The 25,297-nt window shown below is 37.3% G+C and overlaps 2 protein-coding genes and 1 pseudogene across 4 annotated transcripts in view; all 3 read left to right on the top strand.

Moving 5' to 3' along the window:
• Window positions 1-12,229, top strand: part of PKN2 (protein kinase N2) — a 153,556-nt gene extending 141,327 nt beyond the window's left edge. For all 3 annotated transcript variants that reach the window (XM_054477452.2, XM_063653103.1, XM_063653123.1), the window contains 5 exons: window positions 740-816; window positions 4,894-5,036; window positions 9,176-9,283; window positions 9,509-9,589; window positions 9,677-12,229. In XM_054477452.2, the coding sequence (XP_054333427.1) occupies window positions 740-816; window positions 4,894-5,036; window positions 9,176-9,283; window positions 9,509-9,589; window positions 9,677-9,880 (613 nt within the window). In that variant the 3' untranslated portion in view covers window positions 9,881-12,229. The remainder of the gene's footprint in view (window positions 1-739; window positions 817-4,893; window positions 5,037-9,175; window positions 9,284-9,508; window positions 9,590-9,676) is intronic.
• On the top strand, window positions 5,050-9,168 carry LOC129031327 (elongin-C-like; annotated as a pseudogene).
• An 11,079-nt stretch (window positions 12,230-23,308) lies between the features above and the next one.
• Window positions 23,309-24,242, top strand: LOC129031312 (small ribosomal subunit protein uS5-like). The gene has a single exon (XM_054477437.1). It carries the CDS (start codon window positions 23,326-23,328, stop codon window positions 24,211-24,213), a length of 888 nt encoding a protein of 295 aa, XP_054333412.1. The 5' UTR covers window positions 23,309-23,325; the 3' UTR covers window positions 24,214-24,242.
• Window positions 24,243-25,297: the final 1,055 nt, after the last annotated feature.

Here is a 25,297-nt window from a genome sequence, read left to right as displayed (position 1 = left end):
CATGTTGGCCAGGCTGGTCTTGAAACTCCTGACCTCAGGTGACTACCCGCCTCGGCCTCCCAAAGTGCTGGGATTACAGTTGTGAGCCACCATGCCCAGCCGGTAAGGTTCTAATGATGTTTTCACGATAAGGTTCTGTTCTACCTAACGGATAAAATATTTCCTGGGCACAGTGGCTCATGCCTGTAACCCCAGCACTTTGGAAGGCTGAGGCCAGTGGATCACGAGGTCAGAAGTTCAAGACCAGCCTGGCCAACATAGTGAAACCGCCTCTCTAATAAAAATACAAAAGTTAGCCGGGTGTAGTGGCATGCGCCTGTAGTCCCAGCTACTCGGGAGGCTGAGGCAGGAGAATCACTTGTACCCGGGAGGTGGAGGTTGCAGTGAGCTGAGACCATGCCATTGCACTCCAGCCTGGGTGACAAAGTGAGACTCTTTCTCAAAAAAATTTAAAAAAGGATTAAATTAGATTATCACAAATAACAAATTAAATACATTCTTCCTTTTTTATGTAACAGGAGAAGAATTTCTCATGAGCTACCTTATATAGAGCAATAAACTTACCAAAAGGAAGAAAACTGAATGTTTGTGATATAGTATTTAAATCTCAAATCACAACTTGGAAATCCCATTTTTAATAAAGAGAAAATACAGTTCCAATTGCAATTATTTTTTTAACTGTATAACCTACTGATTTCTTTGATTTTTTTTTCATGCTGTATCTTTTTATCCTGAACAGAGATTTGAAATTGGATAACTTATTGCTAGATACAGAGGGCTTTGTGAAAATTGCTGATTTTGGTCTTTGCAAAGAAGGTAATGGAATGTTTTTAAGTTTCTTTTCTGATTCAAAATTACTGTTTCTTTGTACATCAGTAGTTTTCAAGTTTGTCTATGGAAAACAAACTGTACTTTTAACTTTATTCTTCATTAAGACATTGTAGATATAATGAAAACATTGCTTATATAACCTAATTATCACATTAAGAATTTGTTCTCTGAATACAAATAAGGTTAGATGTATAGAAATCATAGTAAGCTTCTCTGCGTGATTAATAAGTTTGTCACTACTTTAAGGAAGTATTGATTAAGCACCAAAATCGTTTATTCTGGTGAGATTGTACACAGTGAATTTCATAGGCATGATAATTTCCTTCCAGCTTCTTAAAGTTGGAAACATTTAAAAATAGAAAATAAATAGAGATAGGTATCTCATGTATGTTTTTTTTATATTCAAAAGTAAATAAGTAAATTGGGGAAATTTGAATCAGAGGTAACATAAGAAAGGATAAAGATCATGGGCTTAGGCACCAAACAGTTCTAGGTTTGAATCGTGGCTTTGCCACTATTTGCTGTTTGTCTTTGGAAAACTTAGTTTTAACCTCTTTGAGTCTTATTTCCCCAATTATAAAAAAATGGACATAGTTCTTTCTGTTTACTAGTACTAACATTGTCTATCTCCCTCGGCACTCGTGGCTTCTGTTTGCTATTTAGCTTTGTTTCCATAGTACATAACACAGTGCATGGTACATCTTAAGTATTCAGTGAGTGTTTGATTAGTAAGTAGTTGGATGAATAAATGAATGAACTCTGTAGATATATGCCCATCACATACCCACTGACCTAATTGCTGAATCAAGTAAGTTTTTTCTTGACTGGGCTTCTTTTTATTGGACACTGTCGATCTAAATGCTTTTGTTTCTCAGCATCTCTCCTTAGCCGGCTGCTCTTCACTGCAATTTTTGACTAGCAGCTATATCCTAATGACTCCCAAATCTATTATTTCCTTTCCTATGGATTCCAAAGATATATATTCAACTATCTACTAGACAGCTCTGCCTGAATAGTGAAGAGACACCTCAAACACCACCCAAACAAAAATCATTTATTTTCCGCAGGTAGTCTGGGTGTTGGTACCACAATCCCCTCAGCCTTCAATCTGAAAGTAAGGAATTATCTTGCGTTCTATCCTGTTCTCTACTTTCCGTATGTAGTGATTCACAAAATTCTACTGCCACTTAACCTCCTGAATATTTCTGAAATCTATCATTTCCAGTCAGCTCCTGCCACCCATCATCTTGTTTTGACAAGACAGGTATAATAATCTCCTAATTGTTCCTATTTCTAGTCTTTTTCTATCCCAAATCAACCTGCCATGTAATTGCTGAATTGCTTAAGGAGTCCATATAAATACAGATCGGACCATGGCACACACCTGCTGAAAACTCTTCAGTGGCTAGGATAAGGTGACATACAGTGCCCTTACTGATCTGCCTGCCTTCCTCTCCGACCACATCTCTTGCTGCTCTCTGTTTAGTACTTTTTGCTGCAGCAACAATGAACTGCTTATAGTCTATGTCCCTCTAGCACTGTCACCCATCCCAACTCTATTTGCTGACTAACATCTGCTCATCCTTCTCATTCAACTCAAGTGTAACCTCTACAGGCAAGTTACCAGAGATTCCCTTTTACTACCCCAACTCCCAAGTCTGCTTTAGGAGCCCTTCTTCACTATTCTACATTATCTTGCTCTTCCCTTGTTATTATAAAATTATCAATAAATATCCATTTTCCTCCAGTCTCCTGTAAGCCCCTTTAAGACTGTGTCTTACTCTCATTTTTGTGTTCCCGCTACTTGGCACAGGTGCCTAGAACATAAAAGGTGCAGAAAATATGTGTGTTGAATAACCAGACTTATTAATGCATTATCATAAAAACATGTTTAGTAGATTATATAGCTAACAACTTTTGAGTGCTTACCGTGTGCCAAGAATTTTGCCAAATGCTTCATATGCATATCTTCTGTAATTTATAACAATCGTATGAAGGTAGACAGTTTTTTTGGAGGAAATATTTTTTATTTTATTTTTGTTTGTATAAATTTATAGGGTAGAAGTGCAATTTTGTTACATGCATAAATTGCATAGTGGTGAAATCAGGGCTTTTAGGATATTCGTCACCCAAATAACATACATTGTACCTAGTAAGTAATTTCTCATCATCCACCCCCCTTCCACCTCCTCACCCTTCTGAGTCTTCCTTGTCTTATCATTCCACACTGGTAGATGGTATTATTAACCCTCATATACAGATGAAGAAACCTAGGATTTGATGTTAGACAACTTTCCCAACCTCCCACAGTTAACAAATGACAGAACTGGAACTTAAACCAGGTATTTATTAATCTAGAGTCTGATATTAACCACTTCCATGCAGTTTTACCAGTCTACAAGAAACATAAGTTATATTTCTTTGTTAATTAACTTTTTCCTAGTTTTGTCCAAGTTACTAAAAGGCTGGTGCAGAACTTAGATAGATATTAATACTATATCACTGTTTTTTAAAATAATATTTTATTGAAGAAAATAAAAATCATTATGATAGTGTTAAAGAAATTTTGCCAAAAAAAATTTCTCCACTCCAGTGTGCTAATGTATCTAATTGTGCCCTTCAAGTCTTGGTTCATAGACACAAATTCATTTCTATTTTATAGTCACTATATATGCATACCTAATTATTCTTAATTTAGAATTGAGAGCTTTTCTTTAAAATTCTTAAAAAGATGACACTTATGACAAGTTTTTAACACTTTGGAATACATACAGATAATATCTTCAATATGTAGACTATATATTTGATTAACATATAAATTATGAGGAACATATATTTAAAAACTAGTTAGCTAAAATGTTAATACAGGATGAATATCCCTTATCCAAAGTGCTTAGAATGAGAAATGTTTTGAATTTCAGATTTATTTGGATTTTGGAATATTTGCATATATAAATAATGACATATCTTGAGGCCAAGACCCAAGTCTAAACACAAAATTTATATATGTTTCATATATACCTTATACATAGCCTGAAGGTAAATTTATATAATATTTCTAATAATTTTGTGCATGAAACTAATCTTGTGTTAAGTACTTGTGGAATTCTCTATGGCATCATGTTGGTGCTCAAAAAGTTTCAGATTTTGAAGCATTTTAGATTTTGGATTTTTGGATTAGGGATGTTCAACCTGTACTCTCCCTTTCCTCCCCTCCCCTCCCCTCCCCTCCCCTCCCCTCCCCTCCCCTCCCCTCCCCTCCCCTCCCCTCCCCTCCCCTCCTCCCCTCCTCTCTCTATATATATGTTATATATATTGAGATATATATATATTTTTTGTTTGTTTTTTGAGACAGAGTTTTGCTCTTGTCACCCAGGCTGGAGTGCAATGGCACAATCTCGGCTCACTGCAGCCTCCGTCTCCCAGGTTCAAGCAGTTCTCCTGCCTCAACCCTCCCAAGTAGCTGAGATTACAGGCGGGAGCCACCATGCCCGGCTAATTTTTGTTTTTATTTTTTGTAGAGATGGGTTTCACCATGTTGGCCAGGCTGGTCTTGAACTCCTGACCTCAGGTGATCCACCCGGCTCGGCCTCCCAAAGTGCTGTGATTACAAGCATGAGCCACTGCACATGGCCCTATCTCTCTGTATTACATGACACATTTGGTCAGCTTCTGATTATCCAAGGGTTTGCTTTTTGGTATTTTTGAAACTTATTTTTTTTAGAATGTTGTTTTTATAATGAAGTAAATAAACTTATTTAAGATTGAATTGGAAAGATGATGGAACTTCACAATCAGTTCATTTTGTTATAATTTCTTAGCTCCCTTGTAATGACAAGAAGAAAAAGTAACTGAAAAGAAACATGGTTATCTTATTTCTATTTACCCATTAATTAGACAGTATAGTTGCTATTGCAGTTTTTGCTATACCAGTCTTTACTGTTTTCTTGAAATGTTTTAGATATGTCTGAATTTGTTCACCATGCACAAATGTGCGTGTGTTTTTTTTTATGCTAGATTTGTTTTCTTTGCTAACAAATGTTTATATTTTATCTTTTCCAGGAATGGGATATGGAGATAGAACAAGCACATTTTGTGGCACTCCTGAATTTCTTGCCCCAGAAGTATTAACAGAAACTTCTTACACAAGGGCTGTAGATTGGTGGGGCCTTGGCGTGCTTATATATGAAATGCTTGTTGGTGAGGTAAGCAGTGTGAAATAGGTAAGAGAACAGAGGAAGGATGATTGAAATAATAAAGCATGTCATTTATAAAACCACCTAATACTGTCTTCAGTATGAGTGGAATTTAAGTTTTATAAATATTTATAGTATACTAGTAGTCAGCTGTCTTTCTGTATCTTTCAATAAAGATTTGTATGTGGTTTGTGGAATGCATTATCAGTGCTTTGAAAATAGTTCCTTGTATTTCAGTATTGTACTTTGATTATGTTTTCTGATTTTAAGACATAGTCATTTTATAGGGAATAGAATAACAGAAAGACTAATAATAAAAAGAATGTACTCTGTACCTGTAAAGAAAAGCCCACTATAGATTGGTCAGAAATGAATGTTACCTCCGACTTCATCCAGACTTCCATCTGAGCAACACACTCTGCATCCTTGCTTCACCAGGAAACTGCTGAAGTTCCTGGGGAAGCAAAGTAGAATTTCGTAAGAACAAAATGGATGGAGAGAGGAGAAAACCTACGGTGGCTGTGAAGGCCCTGATGCCATGTATGTCAAATTGATATCATCCGATGGCCATGAATTTATTGTAAAAACAGAACGTACATTAACATCAGGCACGATAAAAGTCATGTTGAGTGGCCCAGGTCAATTTGCTGAGAATGAAACCAATGAGGTCAATTTTAGAGAGATACCTTCACATGTGCTATCAAAAGTATTTGCTACACTAACAGCTCCACCGAGATTCCTGAATTCCCAGTTGCACCTGAAGTTGCAGTAGAACTGCTGATGGCTGTGAACTTCCTAGATTGTTAAATAAAATATAATTTTAAAAAAATGAAAGAAGTGTTACCTTAAAAAATGGTAGAGTTGAAAAAATTCGCATTTTTTCCTACTGTTTTCTGTAGATTAACTTAAATTTCTGAGGATAATTGAGTTGTACATAGAAATTATTACCATTAGGAAACAGTGAGTTATGTTTAATAAGGCAATAATAGGAGACTAATAATTTATTATGTTATAAATTGTTAGAAATGTTGAATTGGGGTGAAATTGGGAAAGAGTAAATCTTCTAATAAGTAATTGAAGATTACTTGAAGGGACTTGAACTGGAGATGCAAGAAAAATTATTTTAAGGGACTGGTTCATTATTCTGCAGTTTCCCCATGCCAGCAACCTCCCTTGTACACTTGTAAGTTTGAAGAAGTTAGCGCTGAATGAACAAATTACCAAATTGAATATCAGAAATTTCTAAAGTTTTGTCCTATGCTTGTCATTTATTGGCACTTACCCCAAACAAACAAGTGGTTTTAGTTTCTCCGGATGGATAGCCCCTTTTGGTATGTCAATTTGAAGTGGATTCTTTGGAAAAGGAGGAGAAGTATGGCTAATTAAAATTTATCATGTGCTAAGCACTGTACTGTATGCCTTAAATATTAGTTCCTTTAATTTTGCAACAGCCTTTAATAAGCTCAGTACTGATCTTATGCCCATTTTCAGAGGTGTAAATAGAGACACAAAGAGATTAATGACTTGCTTAAGGTCACACAGCTCTCATATGGTGGAGCTGGAATTTTAACCTTGTTACTCTGGCTCCAGAACATATCTAAAGCATTATGCTTTGCTGCTCCAGGATAGGATCTTCAATTCATCCAGCCTTGTTTCTGTTCTTAAGACTAGTGGTCCAGATCTGAATTTTTCACCTCTATTTAGAAAAGCTGTTGTGCAGTGTTTAGGTTGGAAAGATTTATTTTAGCTCCAGTCCACAGTGGCTTTTACTTTCTGAGAGTGCCAGAAGTTCTCATAAAATAGTTAATCTGCTGTAAGCTCTGGCATACTTGAACTCCTCCCTACCCCCTTCCCTTATTTTAAAAGTAACATTTTGGAGGGGTTTTTTGGTTTTGTTTAATGTAATATTCAAGTAAGTATGAGATTTATGAGATTCAATTATGTGCTTGCTTAAAATTTACTCTCCATATTAGAGATGACATGTGCAAAATATGAGTTTATTACAAAATACTATAGAATTAATCGCCAGTTGAATCTACTCCCTCCTGTTATAAAGCCACTGGAGGGTTTGGCAGAAAACAAGGAAGCTCCTGTTTCATATTTTTTAAAAGAGCTAATTGATTGAGCTCTTAATTACCTAGAAGATAAAAGACAGTGGATCTGGCTATTTCTTCACAGTTGTTTCTTGCAATTTCTTTTTAGTATCTCCACAAGAGGGTAGCTGGGAAAAGAACTAAACTTAAAACTCATCAGTCTACTTCATAATTTTATAGCATTAGTGAAACGCTAGTGATAACTCCTTTTTAACTATGATGAAAGTAAGGTGTGGCTAAAGTTTATGTCAGATTTCTCTATTATTACAAATAATTGTAAACTCGCTGGATATATTATACATGTTCAGATTTGTATACTTCTACTAGTTTTGATTACTGGAAAGACTCCAGGAATAAACAAACATCCCAAGTCCCCTTTTTCCTGTCTCAGATGGGAGTGAAGATACCAGAGAGATTGAACGGAATGCTGGACATGGTTTTAGATACTATCAGTGTTGACATCTGAACAGACTATTGGTTTCCTTTAAATGTGCTTAAAACACATTTGTTAGCTTTCAGTTGTTAGCCCTGTTTGCTTACAATCTATTTGCAGAAAAAAGATACTACATATTTTAACAAATGTGTAGATATTTCTTTGCTATTCAGACTTGTAGAGTGAGTTTTCAAGTAAAAATTGTTCAAGCAGAAGACAAAAGTGCTGTCTTTGTATTATCCATTGAAATTCCCATTGAGAATCCTAGTAAAATAAAATTTTCTCCTGACTTACTGTTTCAGTCCCCAGAAGAAATTAGATTGTCCATATAGTACTTGATTTATGTATTTTGAGTGTACTACATTGTCCCATGTAGTATATTTGATTTATGTATTTTGAGTGAGTGAATGAACAAACTAAGGTTTTGGTAACTGAAAGCTTTGAAATTTTCTTAGCTATGAGCAAGATTAGAAGCTCAGCCTTAAGAAGTTGGATTCTGAATTTATTTTCACAGATTCCTTAAAGATTGCTCACTTTCCCTGGATATTGCTTTCTGCTTATTATTCTTTAAAACTTAATTGGAAACAAGCAGCCAAATCAAATCTAACGAGGCTAAGTAAGCCTATATTTCTTCAATAGCCAGTGAGAAAATAAGGTTCAAGATACTAATTCATTTCGGTGATTTTAAGGAATTAAATGATATTTAGACATTTGTTTCCTGATTTTAAAAATGACTGAGTGATTTTTAAGCCATCTGAAATTCTGAGGCAGGCAGTCACATTTGATAGACACGTTTTTAGCATAGTTGAAAGTTTATCTCTTTGTGAATCAAATTGTCATACTGAATATAATGTAACTACTTTTTTATGTCTCAGGGTCATTATGAAAAATGATTTTAATACTGAGCTTATGGAAATGCCCTAAAACTTTTTGTGTTTAGAGCATTAAAAATGCCTGGCAATGTGTGCTTTTTGGGTTCCTTTCAGTCTAATTTTGTTGGCAGCTGCTTCTTAATACAGTCATTATGCCTGCTAATCTCTAATTGTGTTTTACCACCATTAATTTACTGTTGACTTTAAAATCCAAAGCACATTTATATCTGATGTATTTCCGCAGATTGCTTTCCTTTCTTATAACATTTATTACCATATTAACCTTATCCATTTTCTTCTGTCTTTCCACAAGATTGAGGTTCTTCAGGATTGTATCTGTTATCTAAATATTCCCTACTGTCTGTTAGACACTAAAAATTGACTGTCTGGCCAAATAAGTGATTGAGTGAATGAAATAAAATGGAATGGAGTGGAATGAAATTAAATGAAAAGTTATACCATATATGAGATAGACAAGTTTTTTATAAGGGTCTATAAAATTTAAAGATTTCAGAAAGAGTATATGGTATATTCCCTCTGTAATAGATAACATATCTATTGTCACTTCTTATAGTTCTTTTGTTGTTGTTGTTTTGGTAGGCATGGGTTTGTTGTTGTTTGTGGTTTTTTTTTTTTTGGTTTGTCTGTTTTTTCTTTTTCACTGCCTGGATCTTGGTTGTACTTTGAATAGGTGATAAGATTTTACTGCCTTAAAACTTGCTTTAACTTACTCAAAGGTATTTCTTCTAGTCTCCCTTTCCTGGTGATGATGAAGAGGAAGTTTTTGACAGTATTGTAAATGATGAAGTAAGGTATCCAAGGTTCTTATCTACAGAAGCCATTTCTATAATGAGAAGGGTAAGAATTAAAATAAGGTTAAGAATTTTTTAAAGACTACTTTAATTTTTTATACTAAAGAAAATTTCCCAGTAGAACTTTAGAAGTTGTTTTTCAGTTCATAAATGTTGCATAGCTTAGACAAAAACAGACAAAATATATCTAAGTTTTTTAAAATAATAATCCTTATCAGTGAATTTTATTCTATTGGTTTTATTTTAACTTTTTTATTTTACATTATGCTAGCTGTTAAGAAGAAATCCTGAGCGGCGCCTTGGGGCTAGCGAGAAAGATGCAGAGGATGTAAAAAAGCACCCATTTTTCCGGGTAAGTGTGACTATTTAAAATTTTTTATGAAACTAGAGCGATTAGATGTAACAAACTAAACTAGTCATTTTTTATTTTATGATCCAGCTAATTGATTGGAGCGCTCTGATGGACAAAAAAGTAAAGCCACCATTTATACCTACCATAAGAGGACGAGAAGATGTTAGTAATTTTGATGATGAATTTACCTCAGAAGCACCTATTCTGACTCCACCTCGAGAACCAAGGATACTTTCGGAAGAGGAGCAGGAAATGTTCAGAGATTTTGACTACATTGCTGATTGGTGTTAAGTTGCTAGACACTGCGAAACCAAGCTGACTCACAAGAAGACCTCTTAAAAATAGCAACCCTTCATTTGCTCTCTGTGCCACCAATAGCTTCTGAGTTTTGTTTTGTTTTTTTAATTGAAACACGTGAAGATTTGTTTAAAAGTACCATTCTAATACTTCTTCAAAAGTGGCTTCTCATTGTACTTCAACGTAAATATGAGCACTGGAAACAGTTTCATGGAGTTTAACTTGAGTGAACATCGGTCATGAAAATACATCACAAATACTTTTGGATCAATAGTATATTTTTAAAAAGAAAGAAAAAAACCACTTTTTTATAGTCCCTAGCTTTGCCATATGCCCGCCTTAAGTGGAAGGAAAGTTAATCACTTAACTATGTTTTTCAAAAAGAAAAAAAGGGCTTGGAATGCTATTACTGTTCACACAAACTATGATTCTGTTTGAATAAGGCAAATGCTCCTTTTTTTAAAAAAAAAGACATTACTGTAATATCAAAAAACGTGGCAGTTTGTATACAATTTGGGGCTTGATTTTTTTAAAAAAACAATTGATGTCTTATTTTATAAATGTTCTATATTTATTAGGAGAAAACTTTATATTGCCTTTTTTATCAACCATGTAACAGAGGCTTATAGCTTTCCAACAGAGCTGCTTGCCAAACAATTTTTTTTGTTTATTAAACAGTGCTGAAACAAACAAGATCAGCATTTACTTAAGATGTTAAGAATGAAGACTTTTAATCAGCTGAACCAAGATATTGTTACCTGTATGCATTCCCAAAGTCTAGATGCTCAGTATGTTCAGTCATATCTTCCAGAATCAGTGAACCGATTACCCTTTTTTTGATATTCACTCTACATCTGCCAACCTAGTTCACCTTGGTTTTGTGTCTGCTGTAGAAGGGAACTATAACTTGGTTAAACTGTAGGGATTATCATTGTATACATGCTGTGAACATGTATATGTGCAAGTTTTAATGTATTCTATGTTGTAGGCTTATTATTTAATTTTACCACTTCATCACTTTTGTACAGTGGCCAAGCAGACACCTCAAACTCCAGCATTTACATTAAGTGCATTTGTACATTTTAGGCCACTGGATCCAGATTTTATATTGGCAGTTATTGAGGGCAAAAGCAATATATTGTAACAGAATGTATAAATATTTTTGATAAAACAGTCTATATTTTATAAAAAAAAGAATTATAACACTAAAGCTGTACCTCAAAAGTCTCAAAAATAATTTGATGAAATATTTTATACAACTCTTCAAAGGATCCGTCTGTGGCTTTTTATACTCTTCTAGGGTTGTCTTTTTGCAAACCATGACTTTCCACTTGCCTGTAGTTTTTTGTTTGTTTTGGTTTGGTTTGATTTTATATTTTTTTCTCCTAATCTATGACTTTATTGTTTTTTCTTAGTTTAGTAATAGCATCTTTGATCCTGTGCTTAGCATGTTAGGGTCATTATACCTCAGGAATAGCAAGCTGTTAAGTAACCATACTGAATTAACTATTTAATCACAGTGAGCTCATCTCTTAAAAATTGTTCAGGTGTCAATCTTATGAGAAACATGAAAAAGCACACTGATTTATGGAGAGTTGAGCTAAAAACATTTATAAATATTTGCTGGGATGTTTTAGCATCTTTTCATTGTACTCTGAGAACAATTAAAATTGTCCAGAGATCATTTATATTACCTTCCAAATTGTTTATTACCCAAGATCCTTTGGGAGAAAATCTTATAGAAAGGGGGAACAATATGTGGTTTAAAGTTATTTTAAAATGCCAGTTAATTTCCTTGGCAAAGGACAATAGAGGAACTTAGCTTAATTGTCTGGCTTTAATTTAAACAGTGTTAATACAACATTAAAATAAAACACTAAATACTTTTGAGGTACAGTCTGCTCACTTTTTTGGTTCTCAAATAGCAAAGAAAGTAATGTCTAAAATAGGCTTTTAGCATTAAAAACTGACAGCATTTTGTAACTACACAATGTACAGAATTTTTTTTAATTGAAGTCAATCACTAAAAAAATTAGAAGGCAGGGTCTATTTACACAATTAAGCTGAAGAAAGCACTAATTTTTTGTAGTTTAAAATATATATATATTTTAGTCAGATTTAAAATTTTAAGCTTTATAGAGTGTAAATATATTTTGCTATTACTGTATGTGTATGTGACTGCTCAAGCACTTTGTAAAGAAATTAGGATATTTTAGAATGGTACACTATGCATTCAAATGAAATGTGCCTTTCACTATGTCATTCTAAGAAAACAAGTGTTTTTTGCAGTCATAAATTATCACAAATGCACAAATTAAAGTCTATATAGATTGAAATTTGTAACTTTGGTTTTAAGTATTCTTTCCTTTTAGAAACTTCCTAATGATTAAAATATACTTTAACTTTTCTGTGTTCAAAATCTCAAAACTAATTAACTTTAGTAAACATTCTTGCAAGTACTTTTTGTCCTAGTGAAGGCTTAAAACCATGAACATTCAGAGCAAATTGTCCACTTCACTGGGAATAATGGGAAAAGTTTGTATTCTGCTCCTGTAAGGTCAGCAGCATATTTTATTTGAAGCATATTTATGGACTGCTTACTGTGTATAGATACTGAGAATAGGAAGTTTTTTTTTTTAAAGCAACAAAATGTTGATGAATGAAGAACAGCCTGTTTTAATATTAAGATGCAAGCACCAGTATTGTATGTACTTTTCTCTTGTTTGAGGTTAGCTTATTTTAATTTAGGACCTGGCTTCTCAAAAAGGCAAATGAATAAAACAGAATACTAGTATTTTATAGTAATCTTGCTTAAAAATTACAAATGGAATATTTTAGAAATATAAAATGATCCATGCTCTCCCTGTAACACAAATTGAGGGCACAATGGAAATTGCAATCATATATTGACTTGGTAAATCTGCTGTACAGATTCAAGTCTAACAAGATTTTTGCAAGTACTGCCAGTATTCCCAAAGCCACTGAAGGAGTAAGTATGAAAAATCCAAAGAAGCAAATACCTAATCCACAGATCATAATCTTAATTTAAATTTAGAATTCTTATTTACCTTCCAGCCATCTTTTGAGGTCTAGGGTTTTTCTGAGATACTGGCTTTATACATTAGTATGATGGGTAGAGGCTTTAAAGTTATTAAAAATAATATGTATACATATGCATATAAAATTAGTGGAAGACCGTCAATAAGATATGTAATTTGAGGTATTGCTGATCTCAATAAAGGTAACAGTGGTCTCTGGCAACCCTTCACCCCAAAAGAAGCAAACAAACGAGCAGAGTCTGGACAAGTTAGGGCTTCAGCACCTAAGAGTTAGAGTGGGAGTGCTCAAGCACAAAAGTAGGAATATTGAGAGAACTGGAAGCTGAGTCTACAGAGTATGGCAGAGTAGCAGGAAGTTGGAAAAGATAGGAGTCACAATGGCAAGGAGCAGGTTTTGAAAATGCAGGCACCCAAGAGAAGTGGGGTTACCAAGGATAGATTAGCAACACAATTTTGAGGATAGCAAACCTTGCAATAGCATCAGGACTTAACTTCTGTGCTTAAATCCTGTAGACGAGTTCAAATTTTAGTTTGCATGTCACTCTTCCCTGACAGTGGAAGGAAATATTCTCTGGATGGATCCAGGTTGGGACCATCAGATTCCACAGATTAAGATCAAGTAATTCACTGTCAGAAATCCCTAACCACATGCGAGAGACAGCAAGTTACCTTGAATAAGAACCAACAGAAATATTAAATTTAGATATCCCTGTCAGAGATTTCGTACATTAGAATTATCAGCCAGGCACAATGACTCATGCCTGTAATTCCAACACTTTGAGAGACCAAGGCAGGAGGATTGCTTGAAGTTAGGAGTTTGAGACTAGCCTGGGTAACACAGCGAGACCGCCTCTCTACAAAAAAAAAAAAGCATTTAAAAATTAGGTATGGTGGTGTGCACCTGTAGTCCCAGCTACTTTGGAGGCTGAAGTCAGAGGATTGCTTGAGCCCAGGAGGTCAAGGCTACAGTGAGCTGTTATGCCACTGCATTGTATTTAGCCTGGGCAACAGAGCAAGTCCCCAACTTAAAAAAAAAAAAAAATTACCAGATACGAGTTATAGAATAGCTATATATAAAGTATATATACATATATATATCTAAAACTATCAGTATAAACATGTAAAATGAACATTTTAACAAACATTTTTAAAATCCAAAAATGAAAAATGTAATTGTTCTAATATGAAATTCAGTGGAAAGATTAAACAGCAGATTAGACAGTTGAAGAAAACTGAAGATTGGAAACTGAAAAGTCAATCCCAAATGAAGATGGGAAATATAAAAGGGAGATTAAGAGATATGGAAGATGGAATGGAGACTCGAGGAAAGAATGAGAGGCAATATTTAAAGACATAATGGCTGCAAGTTTCTCGGAGATGGAAAATATCCAAGCAGTACAATATTTCCCAAACAGGATAAATATAAATGTATGCGTAGAACCATTGTGAAATGGCAAATCACCAAAGACAGCATCTTGAAACTATCCAGAGAAAAGGGACTAAATGTCTATAAAGGAAAGACTAACCAGCTGACCTCTCAATTGCAACAATGGATGTAGTAGAATATTACCTTCAGAGGTTGGGGAAAAAAAGGTTAACCTAGAATTACATAAAAGTAAAACAATTTTCATAAGAATTAGGGCATATAATATGTTTTAAAAGGGGAATGCTTGCTGCTCTAATGGACGTTCTGAAGAATGTGCTTGAAGAAGAAAAATGATCCCAGAAGGGTTAACACAAGATAAAAAAAAAGGTTTGTGATAAGTAAAATGACAAACACCTAGGTAAATCTAAATAAACCAAAGAGATAAAAGAAGGAATTACTGGATTTTGAGGTTTTTTGTTTTTTCTAAGCACAAATTCTAGATAGCAGTAGCAGGAAAGTCAGGATAGTGAACACCAGAGCTACAGTATTGTGTAGTCTTTTTATTGTTGGAATGTTAAGGTATTGATTAACTTTAGATTTTAGGTTCACTGTGAAATGCCAAGGCTATTCACCGTATAGTGACTATAAATTCTAAACCAAAAGACAAGATGGTAGAAATTAATCCAAAGCACACTTAATGTAAATGGAGCAAACTCACTAGCTAAAAGCAGGATTTATAAGATTAGCTTTTAAAAAGAGAAATCTGGTTGTATGATGTTTGCAAAAAGATACATCTGAAATAGAAGTATATGGAGAAGCTGAAAGTAAAAATATGAGGAAAAATATGTGATGCAAAATCCACTCAAGCTAAAGCTATGGTAGCTTCACCTAATATCAAAGTAGATTTTAGACACACCATGTCAACAAGAGTAGAGAGAGTTTCTGTTTCATATCCACCTATACACATAGCCTGAAGGTAACTTTATAAAATATTTTAAATAATTTTCTATATGAAACAAAGTTTGTGTACATTGAACCTTCAGAAGGCAAAGGTGTCATTGTCACAGCCACTCTCGTAGACAGTCTGTGGTTGTTTAACATCATTGTCATTCCTGACTTTGAATTTAGCGCTGTCAATAAGCAATCATTGTTTTATGTTCATTTACACATAAATACTTAACAGTAAAAAATACAACATACCATTAATACAGTGAAAAAATGTGTTCAGGATAACCAAGCCGCACGAGTAGCATCACCAGAATACCTGGATCATCTGTTAACAGCAACAACAAACAATGGCAGGCTTTCAGTCTCCATTTTTGATGCTGGCTTTTTTTTTCTTGAGACAGGGTCACCCAGGCTGGAGTGCAATGGTGCAATTACAGCTCACTGCAGCCTTGACTTCCCAGGCTCAAGCGATCCTCCCACCTCAGCCTCCTGAGTAGCTGAGACTACAGACATGTGCCACAACTGGTCTCGAACTCCTGGGTTCAAGTGATCCTCCCACCTTAACCTCCCAAAGTGCTGAGATTGCAGGTGTGAGCCACTGTGCCCAGCCCTGTGTATTCATTAAAAGGTTAACGGCGGACAGGGCATAGTGGCTCAAACCTGTAATCCCAGCACTTTGGGAGGCCGAGGCAGGCAGATCACCTGAGGTCGGGAGTTCGAGACCAGCCTGACCAACATGGAGAAACCCTGTCTCTACTAAAAATAAAAAATTGGCCAGGCATGGTGGCGCATGCCTTTAATCCCAGCTACTCAGGAGACTGAAGCAGGAGAATCACTTGAACCTGGGAGGCAGAGGTTGCAGTGAGCCGAGATTATGCTGTTGCACTCCAGCCTGGGCAACAAGAGCGAAACTCCACCTGCAAAAAAAGGTTAGTGTGGCCAGGCGCGGTGGCTTATGCCTGTAATCCCAACACTTTGGGAGGCCAAGGCGGGTGGATGGCTTGAGGTCAGGAGTTCAAGACTAGCCTGACCAACATGGCGAAACCTCGTTTCTACTGAAAATACAAAAATTAGCTGGGCATGGTGGTGTATGCCTGTAATCCCAGCTACTGGGGAGGCTGAGGCAGGAGAATCACTTGAACCTGGGAGGCAGAGGTTGTAAAGAGCTGAGATCATACCACTGCACTCTAGTCTGGGTGACAAAGCGAGACTTCATCTCAAAAAAAAAAAAAAGGTTACTGTACACTTTTTTTTTTTTTTTTTCAGTTGAAACATCAAAAGCAGTTGAGAGGCCAGCAGGAAGTGAGTTCTGTAGGGATGAGGAGACAGTCTGCTGGACGGCTTTTCAAATGGTTTTTCTATTTGACGGCTTTTCTCATAACAATGGTTGTCTTAGAAGTCTCTCTTTGATTTTATAAACATTTTATTTCCCAATTCATTTTATGAAATCAGTATAATCTAGATAAAATAAGAAAAGTACATTACTAGCAAATTTAATTTGTACTGATGCAAAATAATAAAGTATCAAATCAGGTTCAGTGATGTTTGAAAAAGACGTCAAATTGGGTTTATCCCAGGAATGCAAAGATGGCTTAAAATTATAAAGTCTGTACTTGCCATACTAACAGATTCAAGGAGAAAAAGTAAGGAAAAGCTCATCTCATACTTGATTTTTAAAAAAAAGGTGGGGGGGGGGAGTTTCTTTAGCCTGATAAATGTTTTTTATATTTTTTAAAACCAAAAAACTAAAGCCAATGGCATTTCATATGAGGAAACATTGGAAGCATCCCCTTTAAAATTGGGAATAGGACTAGGATACCTATCATTACTACTACTTTTCAATATTGTACTTTGCTACTCTAAGTGGCATAAGGATTCAAAGGGGGGAATAAACTGGCTACTATTTGCAGATGATATGACTGCCTACCTAGAAAAATCAAAAGACTGCAATTTGCTAGCAATAATGGTTTAACCAAGATACTGGATTTAAGGTGAAGACAAAAAAGTTGATGGTATGTTGATAACACTGTCAAACAATTAGAGGGCATAATATTCAAAAAACAAGTTTTACAATGGTAACAAACTAAGTTACCTAAAAATAAATACAACAAAAGACATACAAGACCTGTAAGAAAAACCTTACTGGGAGACATTAAAGAAGACCTAAGTAAACATAGACATACCCATTTTATGATGTCAGTTTTCCTCAAATTGGTCTGTAGATTCTATGTAACCCCAATCAGAATCCCAATACTTTTTGGGGAACTTTACAAGCTCACTCTAAAGTTCACGTAGAAGAGCAAAGGATTAAGAATAGGAAATTCCTAAGGAAGAAAGGAGAATTTGCCCTACTAGATACCAAGACTTAAAAAGATATGGCAATTATTGTAGTAATTCTATTATGTAACTATGTATTAAGTAATTAGATAAAATTATGTAGCTATAAATATCAACATATAAGACTTAAAAGGTGTAGTATATTAGAAATAGGACAAAAGAGTCAAGGAGCAGGCCCACATGAATCTGGAATTTTAACATGTAGAAGAGACATAATTCAGTGGAGGAAGAAGTAATGTTATATAAATAGAATTAGGAAAATTATTCATGTGGAAATGTAAAAAGAAATTGAATTCCTGTATCACACCATACTTAAACATCTCAAATAGATTAAACAGGAAGTGTCAAAAGCAAAACAAATCATTGAGGATATGTTACAAGAAAGCACTAAAATGCAAGAAAGATTGATATATCCAACTATAATAAAATTAGGAACTTCTGTTTATCAAAAGACATCATAAAGTTAAAAGATAAGGCACAAACTGGGCTGGACACAGTGGCTCACGCCTGTAATCCCAGCACTTTGGGAGGCTGAGGTGGGTGGATCACGAGGTCAGGTGTTCAAGACCAGCCTGGCCAAGATGGTGAAACCCTGTCTCTACTGAAAATACAAAAATTAGCTGGGCATGGTGGCACATGCCTGTAATCTCAGCTACTTGGGAGGCTGAGGCAGAGAATTGCTTGAACCCGGGAGGCGGAGGTTGCAGTGAGCCAAGATCGTGCCACTGCACTCCAGACTGGGCGACAGAGCAAGACTCATCTCAAAAAAAAAAAAAAAAAAAAAAACACCTAGAACCAGAAATACCATTTGACCCTGCAATACCATTACTGGGTATATATCCAAAGGGATATAAATACATGAATGTGTATGTTCATTGCAGCACTATTCAAAATAGCACAGACATGGAATCAACCCAAATGCCCATCAATGATAGACTGGACAAAGAAAATGTGGTACATATATACATGAAATTTTATGTAGCCATAAAAAGGAATGAGATCATGCCCTTTGCAGGGACATGGGTGGAGCTGAAAGCCATCATCCTCAGCAAACCAAACACCACGTTTTCACTCATAAGTGAGAGCTGAACGGTGAGAACACGTGGACACAGGGAGGGGAACACACTGGGGCCTGTCAGTAGGAGGTGGAGGTGCAGGAGGAGGGAGAGGATCAGAAAAAATAGCTAATACATGCTGGGCTTAATATATAAGTAATGGGTTGATAGGTGTGGCAAACCACCATGGCACAAGTTTACCTATGTAACAAACCTGCACATCCTGCACATGAACCCCAGAACTTAAAAAAAAAAAAAGCCCAACCACAACAGTAATCAGAGAACTACAAATCAAGACCACACTGAGATACAATTTTGCACCCATTCAATTGGCAAAATTTAAAATTTTGGTATCAAGTGATGGAGTCCAACAATGAGTTCCCTTGAAATTGTTGTGGAGAGTGTAAAGAAGTAACTACTTTGGAAAAACAATTTGGTATTATAAAGTTTGAACATATGCATACTTTGGTACCCAGCATTTGACTTGTATTAAAAAGAAACTGTTATACATGTTCACCAAGTGTCATGAACAAGAATGTTCATAGCACTGTCTGTAGTAGCAAAAACTGGGAACAACCTAAATTCCCATCAGTGAGAGATAATGGCTTAATAAAATATGACATATTTACACCATGAAATATAAATCAATGAAAATTAACTGCAGCTATAGGGAACAATAGAAAAGAACAAAATATGTGAAAAAAGCTAATCACAGAAAACTACATACAACATGATATTCTTTTTCAAAGTCTATTACCAAACATATAATAAAACTTTGTTAAGTAAGGGAATGTTAAACAAAAGACAGTGGTTATTTGGTGGGAAGGCAGAAGAATGAGATCCGGCGAAGTGCATTGTTGGATTAAAGTTATTGGTAGTAGATGAAGCCTCAAGTTTGGTGATTTCATTGGTCTTCCCTTTTTCAGCTTTCATTCCCAAACTCGTCCTTGTAATCACTCTCTTCCATATATCTCAGCTCCCTGCTCCACTCTTATTTCTTTGTACAACTCTGTTAAAACCTCAAGCCCAACCTCTTTTATTTATTTATTGAGATGCAGTCTCGCTTTGTCACCTAGGTTCGAGTGCAGTGGGGCGATCTTGGCTCACTGCAACCTCTGCCTCCCGGGTTCAAGTGATTCTCCTGCCTCAGCCTCCCGAGTAACTGGGATTACAGGTGCCTGCCACTATGCCTAGCTAATTTTTGTATTTTTATTAGAGATGGGGTTTCACCATGTTGATCAGCCTGGTCTTGAACTCCTGACCTCAGCTGAAGTGCCCGCCTCAGCCTCCCAAAGTGCTGGGATTACAGGCTTGAGCCACTGTGCCCAGCCCAACCTCTTTTAAATCCATCTCTGCATCCAAACAACCATGCTAACTCGTCTCACTATTTTGAACTAAGTATTTACTAAACTTCCCTGTGTAGTTGCTCTGAAACTTCAGCGTGTATTAGAATCACTCAGAGGACTTGTTAAAAACACATGAGCCTCACCCCTAATTTCTGATTTGGTAGATGGGGCCTAAGAATTTACATTTCCGGTACATTTCCAGGAGATGCTGATGCCTCTGGTTAGTTGTAAAACAAGTCTCCATAAATTAAAAGGACTAAAGTTTTTGTTATTGTTGTTTGTTTGTTTTTTGAGACGGAGTCTCACTCTGTTGCCCAGGCTGGAGTGCAGTGGCACAATCTCGGCTCAATGCAACCTCCGCCTCCCAGGTTCAAGCGATTCTTCTGTCTCAGCCTCCTGAGTAGCTGGGGCTACAGGCGCACGCCACCACGCCCGGCTAATTTTTGTATTTTTATTAGAGATTGGGTTTCACCATATTTGCCAGGCTGGTCTCACACTCCCGACCTCAGGTGATCCACCCACCTCGGCCTCCCAAAGTGTTGGGATTACAGGCATGAGCCACGTGCCTGGCCCCTAAAGTGTTTTTTAAAATCATTTTGATATTGATATCTAAAATTCAAACAGTTTCACATGTTCATGTGGAAATTGTATACTTATAGTACCTGCCTTTGTTGCTAAATTAATGAAAATGGCAAGAATGTGGATTTCAGCATATTGATTATTAAAAGTCATAAGGAAGCAAGGCTATTCACCGTATATTAAGGAAAAGTCCATTTCCAGGAAATACATGAGCTTTTTCTTATTACCTATACATATATATAATCTGCTTTATAAATATAGTCACATCTGATGCTTGCTCAAATCAGCAAGACAGTTAAAATTATAGAAGTAGTAATCAGGCCAGACGTGCCAGGTGGCTCGTGCCTGTAATCCCAGCACTTTGGGAGGCTGAGGTGGGTGGATCATTTGAGGTCAGGAGTTGGAGACCAGCCTGGCCAGCATGGCAAAACCCCCTTATTGCTAAAAATACAAAAATTAGCCGGGTGTGGTGGTGGGCACCTGTTATCCCAGCTACTCAAGAGGCTGAGGCAGGAGAATGGCTTGAACCCGGGAGGCGGAGGTTGAAGTGAGCTGAAATCGTGCCACTGCACTCCAGCCTGGGTGACAGAATGAGACTCGGTCAAATAAATAAACAAACAAATATAGTAATCAGCTCTAAAATAACACTATGTGATGCAGTCAATACCAAAAGAGATCACACAAAAAATATACAGTAACACTTCCTTAATTCAACATCATTTGGAGTAGTTCACCTTGTGTGAATTTGCATATAACTAAAGTCTTAGTCTTATGCAATAAAACTCATTTAGAAATTAAGTAAAGCAAAAAATTCATATAATTGTAGTTCTTGAAATTCTTTAACTTACCCATAAAATGCAGTCTACTTTGACTTCTTAGTAGAAAGTTTGAAATTTAAAAAGCTCATTCTCACAATGTGTTACCAACAATAGGCATGCATTTGCCATTATGTCTTCCAACTATAAATTCAATATATTTTTTGTAATTTTAAGTGGTAGAATCATTTAGCACAGTTAATGTACACACTACAAAAGACATGAAAAAAATTGAGAGCAGCTGAGGGACAGTAAACTCAGCTCCCTTGTCACGCTCATTCTGAAAGGTAAGATTTGTTAAGAGATGTTTAGTATGTAAGAGGCTAGACTGGTTATACCATTTAAATTATTTTTCTTTCTCTCTTGTGTGCATACGCATGACAAGTAATTGTAGTTGCATTTGTGTAAATTAAATATCTGCTTGGTATTGTCAAGATTATGTAATTTTTTGGAGTAATCTGCAAAACACCCCTCCTCCCTTTAAGTAATCAGCACTGTGTCTCTCCCAGGTGTGAACACATGTAACCAGAGAGCCAGAAAACCAGGATATTGAGATCACCTTGGCACCAGGCTTTCCTAGTGCACTTTTTTTCTTTTTTCTTTTTTGTTTTGAGACGGAGTCTTACTCTGTCACCCAGGCTGGAGTGCAGTGGCATGATCTCAGCTCACTGCAACCTCCGCCTCCCAGGCTCAAGTGATTCTCCTGCCTCAGCCTCCTGAGTAGCTGTGACTACAAGCGCCCACAACCACACCTGGCTAATTTTTGTATTTTTAGTAGAGAAGGGGGTTTCACCATGTTGGCCAGCTGGTCTCAAACGCCTTACCTCAAGTGATCCACTCACCTTGGCCTCCCAAAGTGCTGGGATTACAGACATGAGCCTCTGCGCCCGGCCTCCTAATGCACTTCAAGTGTTCCTACTCTTGCTGACTTTTTAGACTTTGCTTATTTTTGCCTTTCTACTAATATCTACTTTACTCATTGCTTCTCATCCCATATTAATCAGGTCACTGAACTGAAGTCATTGCCTGCTTGTAGTATTAATGAATTTTTCACCTTTTAGAAGTAAATATAAATAGTGGCCAGATGCAGTGGTGCAGGCCTGTAATCCCAGCACTTTGGTAGGCCAAGGCAGGAGGATTGCTTGAGCTCAGGAGTTCGAGACCAGCCTGGACAACATAGCAAGACCTCGATTCTATTAAAAAATAAAAAATGCTGGGTGCGGTGGCTCACGCCTGTAATCCTAGCACTTTGGGAGGCTGAGGTGGGTGGATCACCTGAGGTCAGGAGTTCAAGACCAGCCTGGCCAACATAATGAAACCCTGTCTCTACTAAAAATACAAAAATTAGCTGGGCTTGGAGGCATGTGCCTGTAATCCCAGCTACTCGGGAGGCTGAGGCAGAGAATTGCTTGAACCTGGGAGGCGGAGGTTGCAGTGAACTAAGATCATGCCGCTGCACTCGTCTGGGCAACAGAGCGAGACTCCGTCTCAAAAAAAAAAAAAATTAGCTGGGCATGGTGGTGTGCACTTGTAGGCCCAGCTACTCAGAGGCTGAGATGGGAGGATCACTTGAGCCCAGGAGGTCAAGGCTGCAGTGAACAAGTTTTCACTATTGCACTCCAGCCTGGGTGACAGAGGGAGACCGTGTCTCAAAAAAAAAAAAAAAAGCAATTAAATACTAATATCTTATAATTAAGTAGTCTCATGTATATCATCTCATTTAATCCTCAAGAGTACTCCTGTGAAATGAGTAGAGTGCAGTTGTCCTGGCTCACATGGCTGCTAAATGGCAGAGCCAAGACCAATCTCTTGCCTGATGCTTTTTCTGCTACACTGCAAACCTTTTTAAAAATTGACTTTAAATTAGACCAGTCAACTTCCAAAAACATCAGATGAAAATAGATAAAAATCCTTCTTTTCCGAAAAAACACCAAATGGCGGATGACGCCGGTGCAGCGGGGGGGCCCGGAGGCCCTGGTGGCCCTGGGATGGGGAACCGCGGTGGCTTCCGCGGAGGTTTCGGCAGTGGCATCCGGGGCCGGGGTCGCGGCCGCGGCCGGGGACGGGGCCGGGGCCGAGGCCGCGGAGCTCGCGGAGGCAAGGCCGAGGATAAGGAGTGGATGCCCGTCACCAAGTTGGGCCGCTTGGTCAAGGACATGAAGATCAAGTCTCTGGAGGAGATCTATCTCTTCTCCCTGCCCATTAAGGAATCAGAGATCATTGACTTCTTCCTGGGGGCCTCTCTCAAGGATGAGGTTTTGAAGATTATGCCAGTGCAGAAGCAGACCCGTGCCGGCCAGCGCACCAGGTTCAAGGCGTTTGTTGCTATCGGGGACTACAATGGCCATGTCGGTCTGGGTGTTAAGTGCTCCAAGGAGGTGGCCACCGCCATCCGTGGGGCCATCATCCTGGCCAAGCTCTCCATTGTCCCCGTGCGCAGAGGCTACTGGGGGAACAAGATCGGCAAGCCCCACACCGTCCCTTGCAAGGTGACAGGCCGCTGCGGCTCTGTGCTGGTGCGCCTCATCCCTGCACCCAGGGGCACTGGCATCGTCTCCGCACCTGTGCCTAAGAAGCTGCTCATGATGGCTGGTATCGACGACTGCTACACCTCAGCCCGGGGCTGCACTGCCACCCTGGGTAACTTCGCCAAGGCCACCTTTGATGCCATTTCTAAGACCTACAGCTACCTGACCCCTGACCTCTGGAAGGAGACTGTATTTACTAAGTCTCCCTATCAGGAATTCACTGACCACCTCGTCAAGACCCACACCAGAGTCTCTGTGCAGCGGATTCAGGCTCCAGCTGTGGCTACAACATAGGATTTTTATACGAGAAAAAATAAAGTGAATTAAGTGTGAAAAAAAAAAGAAAATAGATAAAAATTAAAACTTTTTTTCAGGAATACTACATCAGTGGTATGGCATACTTCTTATTGCATCACATAAGTAGATATGTAATGTCAAATGTCTATTATTTAAGTTCAATCACATGGTTAAGGTGGATCACCAGAACGCTCTTTGTAAAGATACATTTTTCCTTTGTAACTAGTAAGAAATTTGAGATAATACTTGAGATTATTTATTCTATTTCCCAAAAACCTTCCTTTCAGTGGTTTTATCCTTCCAATTATCTTCATCTGAATAAATCATTACATTGGGAGTTGCAAAATAATTTTCTAACTCTAGTATTCCTTCTGTATTGATTAGCAGCCATTCTTAGCTTGTTCTTTCTTAAGCTTTTGCTTTTTCTCCCCTCAGTTTTTCTTTGCTTTTGTGGTTGGTATTGTTGTGTATTACTGTGAATGCATGGATTTTTAAATGTATTATACTTTTTTCTTGGATGCTTAGATTGTCCCAAACTTTGACCCCATTGGTCTTTGAGTACCGCCTTGCTTTCTTAAACTACAAGATGTTCCAGGCGCACTTAATACAGTTCCAAGCAAACCTGGAATTTTGTGAATTCAGTGAAGGCTTCTTGGAGGTCTTGGTATTTAGACTGGCACTTGAATAGAACCTTTGTAATTTCCTGAATGATCATGGAGTCTAAAAGCTCCTAAATCCCTTGGAATTTTCTGGGTGATGGAAGCATCTTTTGTCCTAATAAGATGATTCATGGCAGGCTGCTGAATAGCCTCAGATGAGGGCAGGCTGCCTAGGGAACCAACCATGTGATTAGAGGGGTTAGTCCTGACAGCCGAAGAAAGGGACAAATTCCCTACTGGTCAGCAAGCCATGCCCAGTATGGATCCCCACTGGGACCTTGACTCAGATCATGGGGACTGGAGTCGTAAACATCTGTTGACCTGTGTTCTAGAAGGACTAAGGAGAATTAGAAAAAAGCCCATGAATTATTCAATGATGTCCACCATAACTCAGGGAAAGGAAGAAATTCCTTCTGCCTTCC

This window comes from Pongo pygmaeus, chromosome 1, assembly GCF_028885625.2.
Source record: "Pongo pygmaeus isolate AG05252 chromosome 1, NHGRI_mPonPyg2-v2.0_pri, whole genome shotgun sequence".
NCBI lineage: Eukaryota > Metazoa > Chordata > Mammalia > Primates > Hominidae > Pongo > Pongo pygmaeus.
Note: the sequence above shows the minus strand (reverse complement) of the source record. Positions and strands in the feature narration are given on the sequence as shown.

Coding starts and splice junctions, on each gene's coding strand:
- LOC129031312 (XM_054477437.1), top strand. CDS start 23,326: ATGGCGGATGACGCCGGTGCAGCGGGGGGGCCCGGAGGCCCTGGTGGC.